At 38.0% G+C, this 16,736-nt stretch overlaps 1 protein-coding gene across 1 annotated transcript in view; it reads left to right on the top strand.

Annotated features, from left to right (window-relative positions):
* ACYP2 (acylphosphatase 2) overlaps positions 1 to 16,270 on the top strand; it is a 176,743-nt gene extending 160,473 nt beyond the window's left edge. Inside the window, exon 4 of the mRNA XM_019943232.3 lies at positions 15,812 to 16,270. Within this exon, the coding sequence (XP_019798791.1) occupies positions 15,812 to 15,926 (115 nt within the window). The 3' untranslated portion in view covers positions 15,927 to 16,270. The remainder of the gene's footprint in view (positions 1 to 15,811) is intronic.
* Positions 16,271 to 16,736: the final 466 nt, after the last annotated feature.

Here is a 16,736-nt window from a genome sequence, read left to right as displayed (position 1 = left end):
AAATTCTTGTACAGATGGATGATATATTTGACAAATAGAGCACCCAATATAAATGAATACATAGTATTGTATTTTTCTAAATTGATCCCCTATGAATTTGGTTACTATGCATTTGTTCCCCTGAACTTGATCACTTCAGAGAAAGCTTTTAATATCAATTTCCTAGACCACTGAAGACCACTGGCATCTCCACCAATGTAATGATGCCTCATAGCACTCTATAGAAAGCTGCTAGCTAGTTTCTTTCTTTCTTTGATGTAAGTTTAGCTATAGCAGGAAATGGTGTGTGATCAGAAGAGGCTCCCAAACATAAGTCCTCATCTGGATGACTGCCAGATCAAATAGTACTTTCTAGACCCAGTGTCAGGGAGTCTGGTTTCTTCCGCAGCAGGACCCATCTTCTGGCTTTAGCTTCATGGTTATAACTTCTGAGACCTCAGACCTCTAATTCTATTCAAATGTAAACATACCACTCTGGTGAGTTTAGATTTACATGCCTAGTTTGAATGGCCTCAACTGCAAGTCATTTGGAAAACTAAATATAACAGTCATTTACTATATAAGTAGCTTTCAATTCAAAAGAGGGCGATGTAATTAATTAAACTGCATTCTGATTCTAGTACTACACATTCTTTAATCATTTTATTAATCGCTTCAGAGAAATCAAGCAATTTTAAAATGCAATATTAAAATTATATAGAATTTTACCTTAGAAGAGGGGGAATCATTACATCTGTCAACTTCTTCCATTAAATCCTTTTCTTTCTTCTCCCTTTTAGCCTCTAATCCTTCCCTCTTTCACTTTGTCACCTCCCACTAGACAGGTAACTTGGATATACAGATGATGTCCTTTTATTTGTCTAAGATTAATCCAGCTGTTAATAAATTTGATTTTTTTATGAAAAATACAACAGTTTTAAGTCATCCTACGAGGATATACAATTTAAATTTGTTATCAGGGTGACACCGCTTATGAGCTGAAATGGCCTTCTTACCGCCTATCATGAACCTCCCTATGAACTGAGTCACATGCTTACATTTAAAGATAAAACACCCTCCTAGGGGAAAACAAGAATGGAAAAATAATTTTTTTTTTTAACCCTGGGAAGTTCAAAAAGATAAGCCATTTCCCTGAGACATCTCCATAAAGAAGAGTTTCACTATTTGATTTTCTGTTAGATATTTAAAGGTATTCGGAAAGCCCCCATCTTCAGGGTTAACATGTAAGTGCAGTAAGCTCTGTCACAGACGATCCCTTTAAAACGCAGCCCAACAGTCTTCCATTAACATTTAATTTTTCTGATTTTCCACCTATCAAATCTCCTGCTTGATCACTGCTGCTTAGCTGCCACTGAGGCAGCTAAGAGGCAGGGTCATTAGCTGCCTCTCCATTCTACCTTTGAACTATTCTTTCGATTCAGTTCCGCACAAATTATTTCAAAGTGACTGTCAGGGAGAGCTTTGTGAGTTCGTCTTTAAAGTCAGTGCAGGCACCTCTCGGCTAGGCTTCCACGAGGCTGGCGGGCCTGGGAGAGCCGAGGCCCCAGCTCCTCCAGCAGCCGCAGCAAAGCGCTGCCCGCGGCGCTCCATCAGCACCACGCTCGCTGGAGGCTGCAGCCGGGTGGGTGCCTGCAGCGCCCACCCCGCGCTCAGCGGAGCATCCAGCCCGAAGCTGCCCTTGCCTGGCGGTGGCGGCTGAGAGTTCTCTGTCCGGTTGTTCAAGGTCCGGGTCAGGACGGCGGCCACGGAGACGGCTGCCCTGTAGATACACGTTTTTGTGACCTCAGAACGATGCGTGTCTCTCTGTAATGGAACAGGTATCTAGCAAAGTCGGTTGTAAAACAAAACTCTATAAATAAATCTCCATCTCCCTGTCCAATAATTTCCTTTATAAAAATCAAGGACACAGCATCAAGGAGAAAAAGAAAAAAGCAAAACACAATCCTCACAGCTTTACATGTTTAAACCTCACTTTGTTCCCAACATGACTTAAAGTGATTTGTAAGGCTATGTAAAACTGTAACAAGAGAGTGTACATTTACAAGTGGAAAAGGATAAAAAACAAGGGTGGAGACATAAAATAGAGCCAGGAACTAGGCTTTAAAAAATGTCTGAAATAATGGCCTCTGCTCTGGGCGGGTCACAGTTTGGCTCTAAATTATCTAGTAGCCCTTTTTCAGCTAATGGCATCACCCCAACAATTCAATTTGCTTATGAGCATTTTGGGGGAGGTGGGGAGAGAGGTCAGGGTGAGGGGTGAAAATACAGGCGAGTCTGGCCAACTCCCTTCTCATCTGGCTCCATGTAGGAGTAGATTTTAACATATCAGGAACAGAAAACATCCTAGACCGTGTGTCCTTAAAGCAATCCTCCTCGACTATTGTTCTTCTGAGGCAAGGCGCTTGTAAATACTGGAAGGCATTGAATTCAGAGCAGAGGTAGGCTTGGCCTGCCAAAAACAACCTTCAAGTTGTGTAAAGCTGCTGTGTCTCTCCTCTCCTCCACAGTCAGACAGCTCAAGAGATTGATCTGTTCTTGCTGTCTTCATTTTTTCACTTCCCCCTCACTCCTAAAACCATTCTAATCCGGATTCTACCCCCACCACATCACTGAATCTGATCTTGCAAAGGTCTCCAAAGTGTTCTTCAGTTCATCTTTTATTTGGGTCTCAGGAGCATCTGGAAGTTGACGTCTCTCTCCTTCTTAAAAATATTCTTTGTACTTAGTTTTCCTAATGTTGCAGGAAGGGGAATCCCTTTCAGGGTCCAAGAGTGGGCCCTTGTCTAATACTGGGAAATGAATTGTCTGAGGAGACACACGTGCTGACAAAGCAAGAGACTTTATTGGCAAGGGGCACCTGGGCAGAGAGCAGCAGCGTAAGGGAACCCAGGAGAACTGCTCTGCCACGTGGCTCACAGTCTCAAGTTTTATGGTAATGGGGTTAGTTTCCCAGTTGTCTCTGGCTGATCATCTTGCTTGGCCCATAATTGGTCTGACTCAGGGTCCTTCCTGGTGGCATGCGCATCTCTCAGACAAGATGGGTTCCAGCGAGAAGGATTCTGGGTGGTTGGTAGGATATATTATTGGCTGACGTCTCCTCCCTCCTTTTGGCCCCTCCCAGATTCTCCCAGTTAGTTTTTGGTGACAGCACCACATTCCTTATCAGGACCTCCTGTTGTGAGACAACTCATGCAAGTGGTTATCATCGTGCCTGGCCAAGGCGGACCGTTTCCATCAACAGTTCCCTAACACTAACACCACACTTTGTGGTTATTTCCCTCTTCTCTGGTCATTCCTTCTACCTCTCCTCCATTTGCTTCTCTTTTCCACCTGACCCTTCAATGTTGGTGTTCCTTGGGTTTCTGTTCTAGTGCTGAAAAGAACTCCAGATCTGAGAGAGTTCACGAAAGTATTGCTGTCATACAGAACAGCGAAAATAATACTTCTCATCTTTTGTATCCTATAGTGTAGAGTTTCATGAAGTTCTTGTTAACCGAATAGCAGTGGTAGACGTGGTATGTTGCCTTGCTCAACCTCTGTTCCAAATGCCTTCTGGTGCCTTTCCTTTACTGCAGACTCTGGAGAGCTAGGAGCTACGTTTCTCAGACTCCCTTGCAGCTAGAGTTTCAAATGTGATTTTGGTTTCATCAGTCAGAAGTCCTCGTGTGAAATTTGAATTTGGAACTGAACTGGGTGGGGAGAGAAGCAGCGGGATCTGAGTCAACCGTTTAGCAGGTGAGGATCTAGCAAACATTACAAGGCTCTGGAGCCAACAATTCTGGTAGGGGCTTAATGACTCCTGGACTGCAGTTCGGGTAGTGTGTTCATAAATGCAGTGATTTTGGTGGCAGCCTCCTGACTTCTAGCAGCTCCCTTAACGGGCCTATCAGGAAAAAAAAAATTGTCCAAGGTTTGGAAATGGAGATTAGGGGCTGTCTTTCAGGGAAGTGCTGGGTATTGTCTAGTGGAGCTTTACAGAATTTTCAGATGCTACACAAATGTGCACTTGATTGATTTTCTGTTGACCAGGTTATTTTACAACTCTGTAAGGTAGAAAGTTACTTGTAACAAACTACAGAAATGCAAACACTTCTTGTCCATAGAAAAGCAAATTAGTTTTTCTCTGATAGATATACAATTAGCTTTTGCCCTGAAAAAAAGATAATCCCAAACATTACTTTTTCATTGCCCTAGGAGTACACTAATATAGGAGCCACTAGCCACATGTGGCCGTTGAGCACTTTAATGTGGCATGCTTGAATTGAGATGTGTTGTAAGTATAAGATACACACAGATTTCAAAGACTCAATATAAAAGTGTGTAAAATAGCATGTTCATTTTATTTATTGTTTATATAGATTATATCTTAATATTTTGGATATATTGGACTAAATAAAATATTTGTTAAAATTAATTTACGTATTTTTTACTTTTAATGTGGGTCCTAGAAAATGTTTAATTATACATGAGGCTCACATTACAAGGCTGTTGGACAGTGCTGCCTTATAGAATTTTAACCAATTTTGCATCTATTAGCAAGTTGAGTTCAGCATTCCTGATTGTATGCATGAATATATACGTGTAATATATATACGTGTAATATAAATTCTCCTTTGAACCAGATGTAACATCTTCTATGTTCCCTCATTAATTAATGTGTTGAATAGAAATCTTTGACACATGTCATATTGTATTTGCATGAGAATCACAGTTTTAACATTTTATACTTTAGCAGTCAATTCTACAGAGTTGCTCCAACAGGCCCATCCAAATCTGTTCTTCCAGCCCTTCCAGTGATTTTGTAAGGACCTACTTCGCTATATTAAATTCCACTGTAAAATAGCTAAGGTGGTTTTCATTACCTGCTACTGTACCCTGTCTGATACAATAGCTAAAAATTATTGAGTGCTTACTATTCTCTAGATATTGTGTAAAATGCTTTACACAGATTCTCTTGTTTAATCTTCATAACAACTCTCTGGGGTAGGCTATATACTCTCCCTTTTTTTTTTTACAAATGAGGCACTGAGAGTTTAAGAAAGTTGCCCAAGATGACCAGTTAAGAAGTGGTAACTGGATTCACATCCAAGCAGAATGACCCGAAAGTCCACTCCATTACCACTGTGCTGCCAGCATTTATTTTCTTTCTACAAAATGAAACAGAAGAGCGTATCTGTCACTTTGTTGACCTGGAAACTGTGGTGTGGCAGAGAAGCTAGAGGTTTCAATCATGCCTTCACTTCTTCTGCCTTCTCTGCATCCAGGCCCTTGATTCAGATTGGCTGGTTCTCAGAATCTCAGACATAGCTCATGCCTGGGTAGTTCTTCCAGACTCTTCCCCTAGATGAGGAGGTTGAGTGACATGCTATTTCCCACTGCAGCTGAGAAGCAGCTCCACCAAGAACAAGAGGTTTTACTAGTGTAGTTGCATTCAAGTGTGTGACTTGAAGGCTCACAGAGCTTGCTAAGCAGGCTGTCCATCATCTTTGGCAAAGGTAGAGAACAATTACGCTATAATAACTGCTTTTAAGGGCCTGCTGGGTGTCAGACATCGCATTAGGCAATTTATATACCTTCTCTTTAATCCTTTCAATAACTCAGTGAAGTGAGTATTATCCTATTTTAAAGATGAGGAATCTGGTCTCAGCTTAATTATGGATATCCTAGGATTCCCTTTATAATCACTGAACTCTTCACTAATCGTGGGCTACATATCTAACAGAAACTTTAGACATTATATCAAAATACGTTCAGGGGCTTCCCTGGTGGTGCAGTGGTTGAGAGTCCACCTGCCAATGCAGGGGACACGGGTTCGTGCCCCAGTCTGGGAAGATCCCACATGCCGCGGAGTGGCTGGGCCCATGAGCCATGGCCGCTGAGCCTGTGCGTCCGGAGCCTGTGCTCTGCAACGGGAGAGGCCACAACAGTGAGAGGCCCGCGTACCGCAAAAAAAAAAAAAGTTCAAATGCTTTTATTGATAATGAAGAAGTACATGATATTATTTGTCCACATGTAACTAAATAAGGAAACTTGCTAAAGAAAGAATAGCAAAAATATTATATGCTATTCTTTCATTATTAATGCTAATTTGAAAGCTTGAAATGAGCAGACAACTCAATATTTTCCAACATGCATCACGTTAGCTTTTAATTCATTAGCTGTCTTTTCCTACTGTTTGCTTTCTTGCTGTGGTCTACATTTTATACTGGTGCTACAGAGCTATGTGAAAGGATTATGCTGCCCCACTTTAGTCCCAGGAAATAGAACTGCTATGAATTATTAATAGTATTGGCTTTCTAATGCTTTAATTTCACCTCTTTGTTTCAGAGAAGGATATTAGTTAAATGGGATTTTTTTTTTTTTTTTTACCACTCCAGGAGCTTACTACATTTTGTAGGAAATGCTGACTTGAGTTATAGAAAATATGGTCTTATGTTGATTTCCACCTCTACCTGTGATGGATCCTCCAACCATTCCACTCCTCTGTATCCTTGCTTAGTGATAGGTTAATAGGGACGTTTTCAAACTGTGCTCTTCAGAGCCCTTGGGATTCCCCAGTGGTTCTCGAGGTGCAGCTGGCAGAGAGAAAGGCCTGGGGGGAAGGTTCTGCACCCCCAGGCCCCAACCATTCCCTTGTTCAGAGAAGCACTTCACTCCTGCTATAAGCAGTAAGCTTTTGTGCAAGATTATTTTGGAAGAAAGGATTCTTTTCTTTAAAAAGGAGCTTAAAAATCCTGAATTAATACAGCAAATACAATAAATAGGTGTCTGTACATCTTTGGGATACTAAGAAAAATGTCTAAGGATTTTTATTGGATAATCACAACATGTATGAGCACATACAACCAATTGTGCGCTGAATTTGACCAAGGTGGCGGCAAATCAGGTGACTGGGTTTGCAGGATGGACTTGGCCCTCTTGTGGTGTTGAGATAGTCACCCTGAACTGAGTGGAGTCGGTTACTATGTTTATTTATGTAGTGAGTAAACTCACAATCACAAGAAATGCAGTAAAATCTGGGGGCTGGCAAAAATATTGATACACGGACAGATTCCCATGAACCACAGGCTTATCTTCAGCTTATTAGGTCGATCCATAGGCTTCTAACTTTCTTTAAGAGACTGAATATTGTCATTATTTGAGTTATTTCATAGGGGACTTCCATCAGCAAAATATTTACTCATTTTCTGTAATAAGAGCAACTATTTCTTTACCTTTCAAAGAGTGGGGGGAAAAAAGCAGGAGGGTTTTGTTTTGTGTGAGGTAAAAATCGAAGAGTTAACAGGTCATGCTCAGGGTTCCTTTCTGTGTGTGGACTGTGTAGTCCCTATACAGTCTATGCCCCTTCCTCTCATGCATGGAAGCTACAGACCTGAGGAGGGCAGGCAGGTGACAAAGACTCCATTCATTCAGTAAATATGTATTGAGTGCCAATTATCACTGGGCATCATGCTAGATGTTGGGGATACAACAGTGTGTAAGACTCTGACCCTGCCTTCTTAGAATTTACATTCTAATGTGGAGGAGGCACGTAGTGAATACATAATCATATAAACATAGCAATTATAGAATGTGGCAATTCCCATGATATACGCAATAGCATGGGAGTAGGGCCCTTTTTAGATAGGGGCAGTCAAAGTAAGGTCTCTGAGAGGGCAAAAACCTCAGTGCATTTTAGAAGGCCACAGCTGGCCTCTGCTGGCTGCCAAGGCCATAAATGTGTGGCACTTACTGTACTTGACAGCTAAATGTGTGCCATCAGCACCCACGAATTAGAGACAATGCTGTGGAAACCCTGAGGGGACCAATAGTTGGTGATTCTCTGAACAGGAACAGAGAAACACAGCACAGTTAATTTATTAAATGAAGAGATTTTTCCTCGGTCACTTAACATTTATCAGCACTGTGTTTTATTCGTTTTTCTTTAATGCAAAGATGGCCTGAAGAATACTTAAAAGTAATATGTACAAGATCATTGTCCTTTGCCATTCCATAAAAAATTGTTTTCACAACTGTGAAAACATGTAAGGAATGTATCCATAATGGAATTCCTGTTTCTGTTATTTCTTTATAATTGTTAATGGCAACATGATTTTGGTAAGAGAATTAAACTTTACAAAAATTAGTTTTATTTTCAAAATTTCTACATAAGGCATTTATATTAGAGGGAAGGGAGGACATGGTTATCAAGTAACATAACTTCTGTCAATAGAATTTTCCAGTTTACATTCTCATTCTTTCATTTTTATTCATTGAACCTTCTTATTGTTTTTTAAAGCCTACCAGTGGATCATGTTGCTTAAATAAAAATACCTGAAAGATATATGCACACAAAGCAGACTCAGATTTACAGCAGAAATAATGGACTTGAGTCTTGTTTGAGAAAATATAATTCACCCATCCATCCAGCCATCCATTCAATATTTATTGAGTCTATGAAACTGATAGGTAAAATATGCTGGAGTTAAGAGCGTGTATTAGTGTATTATGATCGTGTTGGGTGCACACAGTTCATGATTCAATCTTTCTCTGCATAGTTACTGTAGCAATTCTCTGAAAGGCATGTAAGTAGCCAAAATGTGGCTAGAGAAGCTAAAATAAAGAGCAATTTGAAATTATCCACTGTGTTAAAAATTGACTAACAGAATGAATTCTGGAAAAATACATGGGGTGGTTTACCTAGGCAACCACAAAGAAAAGAAAAGAGAAACTATTATATCACCAAGGAAGTTCAGTAAGCCATCTGATTACAATATGAGAACTCACTAGTTTCTCTGTATACCAGTTTAAAAACATGATGATTAAAAAGCATCTTGTTCAAAACAGCAAGAAAAATAGAACATATCTAAGTATAAACTTACCAAGAAATATACAGGACCTGAATTTAAGCAAACAAAATTTTAATGAGGAACATAAACACTTGAACAAAAGTAGACAAAATTGTTACTTTTTTTAATACAGTTTTCTTGAAGTTTAATAATTTTTCGAAGTAATTCAAGAAGATCAGACAAGAGAATGTATTTCTTTTTTCAAAAAAGACATAGTTTGGTTTAAATCACTGTACTTGGTTTCTAAGTGGGTTTTTAAAAATAATTTACATAGATTTCTTTTTTGTCTTGCTTTATGAGAAATACTGATCAGCATATTGCTTCTTTGAAAAGGGAGGTCAAATCACCCAATTCTTTGTGAGAAATAAATTAAAATTATTTAATTATTGACTTCACTTTATTCATAATCAATACTCTATTCATAAATACTCTTTTTTTTTTGCGGTACGCGGGCCTCTCACTGTTGTGGCCTCTCCCGTTGTGGAGCACAGGCTCCGGACGCGCAGGCTCAGTAGTTGTGGCACACGGGCCCAGCCCCTCCACGGCATGTGGGATCTTCCCAGACCGGGGCACGAACCCGTGTCCCCTGCATCGGCAGGCAGACTCTCAACCACTGCACCACCAGGGAAGCCCCATAAATACTTTTTATTCATAAATATTCATGAAAAAGTAAAAGCAATATTGAATAATTTAAATACATATAACAAATTATTTTAAAATTTTAATTTTATATTGGAGTAGAGTTGATTAACAATGTTGTGTTAGTTTCAAGTGTACAGCAAAGTGATACAGTTGTACATATACATGTATCTATTCTTTTTCAAATTTTTTTCCCATTTAGGTTATTACAGAAGACTGAGCAGAGTTTCCTATGCTATACAGTAGGTCCTTGTTGGTCATCTATTTTAAATATAGCAGTGTGTATATGTCAATCCCAACCTCCCAGTTTATCCCTCCTCTGCCCCCCCCCCCCAGCCACCTTTTCCCTTTGGTAACCGTAAGTTTGTTTTCTAAGTCTGTGAGTCTGTTTTGTAGGTAAGTTCATTTGTATCTTTTTTTTTTTAGATTCCACATATAAGTGATATCATATGATATTTATCTTTCTCTGTCTCAGTTACTTCACTTAGTATGATAATCTCCAGGTCCAACCATGTTACTGCAAATGCATTATTTCATTCTTTTAATGGCTGAGTAATATTCTGTTGTATATATGTACCACCTCTTCTTTATCCGTTCATCTGCTGATGGACATTTAGGTTACTTCTATGTCTTGGCTATCATAGACAGCGCTGCAATGAACATTGGAGTGCATGTATCCTTTCAAACCATGTTTCTCTCTGGATATATGCCCAGGAGGGGGATTGCTGGATCATATAGTAGCTCTATTTTTAGTTTTTTAAGGAACGTCCATACTGTTCTCCATAGTGGATGTACCGATTTACATTCCCACCAACAGTGAACCTCACTTTTCCCCACAACTTCTCCAGCATTTATTGTTTGTAGACTCTTTGATGATGTCCATTCTCACCAATGTGAGGTGATATCTCATTATACTTTTGATTTTCATTTCTCTAATAATTAGCGATGTTGAGCATCTTTTCATGTGCCTTTTGTTCATCTGTATGTCTTCTTTGGAGAAATGTCTATTCAGAGCTTCTGCCTATTTTTTGATTGGGTTGTTTGTTTTTTTGATATTGAGCTGCATGAACTGTTTGCAGGTTTTGGAGATTAATGCCTTGTCAGTCGCATCATTTTCAAATATTTTCTCCCATTCTGAGGGTTGTCTTTTCATTTTGTTTATGGTTTCCTTTGCTGTGCAAAAGCTTTTGAGTTTAATTAGGTCACATTTGTTTATTTTTGTTTTTATTTCCATTACTCTAGGAGATGTATCAAAAAAGATATTGTTGTGATTTATGTCAGACTGCTTTTCCTATGTTTTCCTCTAAGAGTTTTATAGTATCAGTTCTTACATTTAGGTCTTTAATCCATTTTGAGTTTATTTTTGTGTATGGTGTTAAAGAATGTTCTAATTTCATTTTTTTACATGTAGCTGTCCAGTTTTCCCAGCACCACTTATTGAAGAGACTGTCTTTTCCTCCATTGTACAATCTTGCCTCCTTTATTGTAGATTAATTGACCATAGGTGTATGGGTTTATTTCTGGGCTTTCTATCCTGTTCCATTGATCTATATTTCTGTTTTTGTGCCAGTACCATACTGTCTTGATGGCTGTAGCTTTATAGTATAGTCTGAAGTCAGGGAGCCTGATTCCTCCAGCTCCGTTTTTCGTTCTCAAGATTGCTTTGGCTATTCGGGGTCTTTTGTGTCTTCATACAAATTAAGATTTTTTTGTTCTAGTTCTGTGAAAAATGCCATTGGTAATTTGATAGGGTTTGCACTGAATCTTTAGATTGCCGTGGGTAGTAAAGTCACTTTGAGAATATTGATTCTTCCAATCCAAGAAATGGTATATCTTTCCATCTGTTTGTGTCATCTTTGATTTCTTTCATTAGTGTCTTATAGTTTTTGGAGAACAGGACTTTTGTCTCCTTAGGTAGTTTATTCCTAGGTATTTTATTCTTTTTGAGGTGATGGTAAATGGGAGTGTTTCTTTACTTTCTCTTTCTGATCTTTCATTGTTAGTGTATAGGAATACAAGAGATTTTTGTGCATTAATTTTGTATCCTGCAAATTTACCAAATTCATTGATGAGCTCTAGTAGTTTTCTCATCGCATCTTTACGATTTTCTATGTATAGTATCATGTTGTCTGCAAACAGTGACAGTTTTACATCTTTTCCAATTTGGATTCCTTTTATTTCTTTTTCTTCTCTAATTGCCATGGCTAGGACTTCCAAAACTATGTTGAATAAAAGTGGTGAACGTGGACATCCTTGTGTTGTTCCTGATCTTAGAGGAAATGCTTTCAGCTTTTCACCATTGAGAATGATGTTAGCTGTGGGTTTGTCATATATGGCCTTTATTATGTTGAGATATGTTCCCTCTATGCCCACTTTCAGGAGAGTTTTTATCACAAATGGGTGTTGAATTTTGTCAAAAGCTTTTTCTGCATCTATTGAGATGATCATATGGTTTTTATTCTTCAATTTGTTGATGTGTATCACACTGATTTGCAGATATTGAAAAATCTCCTGGTCTGGATCTTCCTGGACCAGGGCACAAACCCATGTCCCCTGCATCGGCAGGCGGACTCCCAACCACTGCGCCACCAGGGAAGCCCTTTGTTGATGATTTTTGCATCTGTGTTCATCAGTGGTATTGGTCTGTAATTTTCTTTTTTCCTGGTATCTTTGTCTAGTTTTGGTATCAGGGTGATGAGGGCCTCAGAATAAGTGGGAGTGTTCCTTCCTCTGCAATTTTTTGGAATAGTCTGAAAAGGATAAACTTTTCTTTGAATGTTTGATAGAATTCACCTGTGAAGCCATCTAGTCCTGGACTTTTGTTTGTTGGGAGTTTTTAAATCATGGTTTCAATTTCAGTACTTGTGATGGGTCTGTTCATATTTTCTATTTCTTCCTGGTTCAGTCTTGGGACATCGTACCTTTCTAAGAATTTGTCCATTTCTTCTAGGTTGTCCATTTTATTGGCATATAGTTGCTTGTAGTAATTTCTTATGATCCTTTGTATTTCTGTGGTGTCCACTGTAACTTCTCCTTTTTCATTTCTAATTTTATTGATTTGAGTCCTCTTTTTTCTTGATGAGTCAGGCTAAAGTTTTATCAATTTTGTTTATCTTTTCAAAGAACTAGATTTTAGTTTCATTGATCTTTTCTATTTTTTTCTTTGTCTCTATTTCATTTATTTCTGCTCTGATCTTTATGATTCCTTTCCTTTTACTAACTTTGGGTTTTGTTTGTTCTTCTTTCTCTAGTTGCTTTAGATGTAAGGTTAGATTGAGGAAAGAACCTCATTTTAGATGCCTATGTATGCACTCCAGTATCTAGAATATACCTTGCATACAGTGCTACTTAAATACTTATTGAATTGAATTAATGGGTACTATTGGATTATGTGGTTCTTTTACACATTAACGGGGAGTGGGAAAAAATATATATCTCATTCCAATCACATCCTCACTAATTAGATAAAAATTTGTGTAAAAATTTGTGACTAGTTATTTTTTGGCTAGGAGAACTCTTATGTCTGCCATTTCCAGACCTGAGCCACCCCATTGCAAGGGCAGCACATGAAGAGTGAGGTCTTAGGGCTTGCCAAGTGACAGATGACCAGAATACTCCTAGGTGAGTAGGCACGTCAGGCAAGACAGTTCCTAGCAACACGGATGACATATGTGGAGCCATGGCACAGAGTGGCCCTCCCCCTACACATACACACACACACAGTGTAAACAGAGCTGACTCACCTAACAGCATGACCATTCTGCTCCTACTAGTGGTGTAAATTCCTCCTTGGCCATAGGTCTAGCCAGTGAAGAAGTTCTTGGTGGTGTTGAAGATCAACTACAGGTAGATAGTCAAGCTCTCAACTAGTTAAATACACAGAGCTCAGGTGGATTAGTCATTGCAGCTTTGATGTCCACTAGTCCAAGTCCTGGACTCAGTGGTTCAAGTTCCTCTCTTATTCTCACTGGAGCCCATTCAAATATGGGTTTCACTCCACCAACACTGTTCTTGTCAAGGTCATCAGTGACCCCTGTGTTACTAAACACAATGGTCAATTCTCAGTCCTCACCTTACTTGACCTGCTGGCAATGTTGCCCCAGTTGATCTCTCACTGTTCCCAGAGGGCTTCATTTGACTCTCAGGACACAATGCTCTCCCAGTTTTTCTCCTACCTCACTGGATGCTTTCTTTTCCTCTGCTGGTTCTTCTTCTACTTCCTGAGCTCTTAACATTGGGATGCCCTACAGTGCAGTCTGTGGACCTCTTTCCTTTTCTATCTACATTCACTTTCTTGGTGATCCCACCAATTCTTATGGCTTTCAATGCTATCTACAGACAAATTCCAAATTTCATCTCTCCAGATTCATAGATCCAGCTGCCTACTCAACATCTCATTTAGATGTTTAACAGACATTTCAAATTTAACATTCCATAACTGAACTTCTGATCTTTCCCCCAAATCTGCTCTTCTCACAGTCTCTCCATTTCAGTAAATGACAATTCCATCCTGTAGTTTTTCAAACCAATTGTAGTTTTTCAAACCAATAACCCCGGTATCATCCTTCAGTCTCCTCTTTTTCTCACACCCACATCCAATCTGTCAGCAAATCCATTGACTATACCTTCACAGTATATCCAGAATCTGATCACTGTCACCACCACCACTGCTCCTACCCTGGGCAAGTTACTTAACTCTTCTGTGTCTCTTTCCTCATCAGTAACTTAGGAGGACTAATGGACTATAGCTTACAGGGTTAATGTGTGGATTAAAGGAAATAGTGTATGTAAAGAATTTAGCACAGTGCTGAGCAAACAGGTAGTGCTTCATAAATGTTAGCTTTTATTTCTACTGGCCTTTCTTTTCTAGAAGGTTTCAAGAAGATTTGACTGGTAATGTTGAAGCCATCAGCCGTTTTCATAATAACTGAACTTCATTCTTCAACACATGCAATTTTGATTTTTAAGATTTCAACTAAATGAGTTGAAGAAAAGAAAATGTTGCTGTGCTGATGGCTTAGCTTATGAAAAAGAAAAAAATAAAAGCTCACCTTACCCAGAAAAATTGTCACAAATAAGAATCAAAAAGGGGGTTAAAACAAACTACTATTTGTAAAATAAATAAGATACAAGGATGTAATGTACAGCACAGGGAACATAGACAATATTTTATAATAACTTTAAGTGGAGTGTAATCTATAAAAATATTGAATCACTATGTTGTACACCTGAAACTAATATAATATTGTAAATCCACTATATGCCAATAATAGAGTTAAATAACACAAGGGCAATCTTGAATCATTGTCATTCTTCTCCAGCCTGATTAAGAGTAATTTTCAGCTAGTCAGACAACTTTAGCTTAGAAAATATTCTTAATTCAACGTTATGTGAGATTGTTACATATGATACTGCACAGCTGTACACAGCACTAGCTTCACAACCTCAAAGACTTTTGGGAATATGAGGAAACTTGTAGACTGTTTCTACAACTGGGATAACAGCCATCATTTGTATAAAACTGCCTCCTATTATTATTAACCTGTAGTCCCACTTAATCTGAAACGCCAACTAATTATTAGTAGGTAGAAAGATTCTGGAAAATCCTTAACAATATCTGAGGTGTTAGCAATATTACAGTAATCTTGGAATTTATATGAAGCATCTCATTAAGTACCAAATGTATAAATTATCACTTATTAGTGATATCACTAATGTGTCTAAATTAGACACATGATATCACTAATAAGAAAAAACACTATATAAGCAGAAAAAGTTTCAGAACATTTACTGTCTCTTTAATGCACTTTGCTAATATATATGGTAAATGGTTTTTGAATAGATAAGAAAAATATTCATCTAATTTTATTTTAATGTTTAAATAAAGAATAAATGTGATTTTTCCCATATTCTTTCATTCTTTCTCTCTCTCTCATTCTGCACATACATATATATAATCTACCATGTGCTGGGTAAGGAGAAAAACTCATGGTGCATTGTTTTTCTTCTTTATAAAAATATTTTTATCCTTTTGCATACAAGAACTAGGTAGTAATGGCATCGGATGTTTTAAGAGGAGGGAAATAACCCCAATATGAAATCATCCGGAGTTGACTGTGCTTAATTTGTCATTAGCTTGTCTTTGTCCACATTTAATTATATGTTAAACTCTGTGGTATTCTGATATAAAATTTTCACGTTGTACAAATCATGTATATATTTCACATCATATGCAGAAGTTACTTAGTAAATGTAAACTCCCATTATTACTCATCGTGGGATCATTTTAGCTAGTCTATATATACTGAAATGCTAATTTTTATTTATTTGTGTATTTTTTGTAGGAAGTCCTGGCTGAGCAATGTTGGAAGTCCTAGTTCTCGCATCGATCGCACGACCTTTTCCAATGAAAAAACCATCTCTAAACTTGAATACTCTAATTTTACTATTCGATACTAATAGGAGAAAAATTAAAATTGTAACGCTCATACTGCACAAAAGACACTATGTATTCTTAAGTCTATATACTACAATGATAGTAGCAGAGTAGGGTAAAAAAAAAGGAACTTTCTGTTCTGAAAGCTACAACATTATATGTTACTAAAAATGTCTGACACTGAAATAGTTTTGCTCAAATATGTTTTTAACAAGCCAAAACTTAGCGTTCTAAAATGTCATTACAAAATATTTAATATTTAATATTTTACTGTATTTAAACTTGTCTCTTGGAATCTTTAATTCTAATATTATGGCATACATGTTATTTGGCTGGACATAAAATAAAGTTAACCATGTAAAAATTATTTTTAGGTATTGTTGTCTGAATTGCATTCTAAAATCTCTGAATAATAATTTGTTATTAAAGTTGAATAATTTGTTTAATAACAACAACAACAAAATAACCAGTAGTTAGAGATAAATGTATATGATGATCAGCATAGCCCTAAAATCAATAGTTTCAAAAACTCTGGTTAAATGAGAACATGACTCAGTACTTCGGTTGGAGGTACTTAATGCTTTCTAGGAACTATATTGTTTTGTACAGTGAACAGATGAGTGAAGAACCCACACTGGTAGTGTAGCAAGCTGCAAGGTTTATATCCACAAACACCCACAATGGATGGCCTATGAACCAGAAAAGGAGAGTCTAAATAAATCATACTATCCCCCAAACTTGGCCTATCATCCGGGGATTTTCACATACAGTTGATAATTAAGCAACATAGTATTTTAAGGGGAAGGTTTATTTCTATACTACAGAATTATACT

This window comes from Tursiops truncatus, chromosome 14 (assembly GCF_011762595.2).
Source record: "Tursiops truncatus isolate mTurTru1 chromosome 14, mTurTru1.mat.Y, whole genome shotgun sequence".
Lineage (NCBI taxonomy): Eukaryota > Metazoa > Chordata > Mammalia > Artiodactyla > Delphinidae > Tursiops > Tursiops truncatus.
Note: the sequence above shows the minus strand (reverse complement) of the source record. Positions and strands in the feature narration are given on the sequence as shown.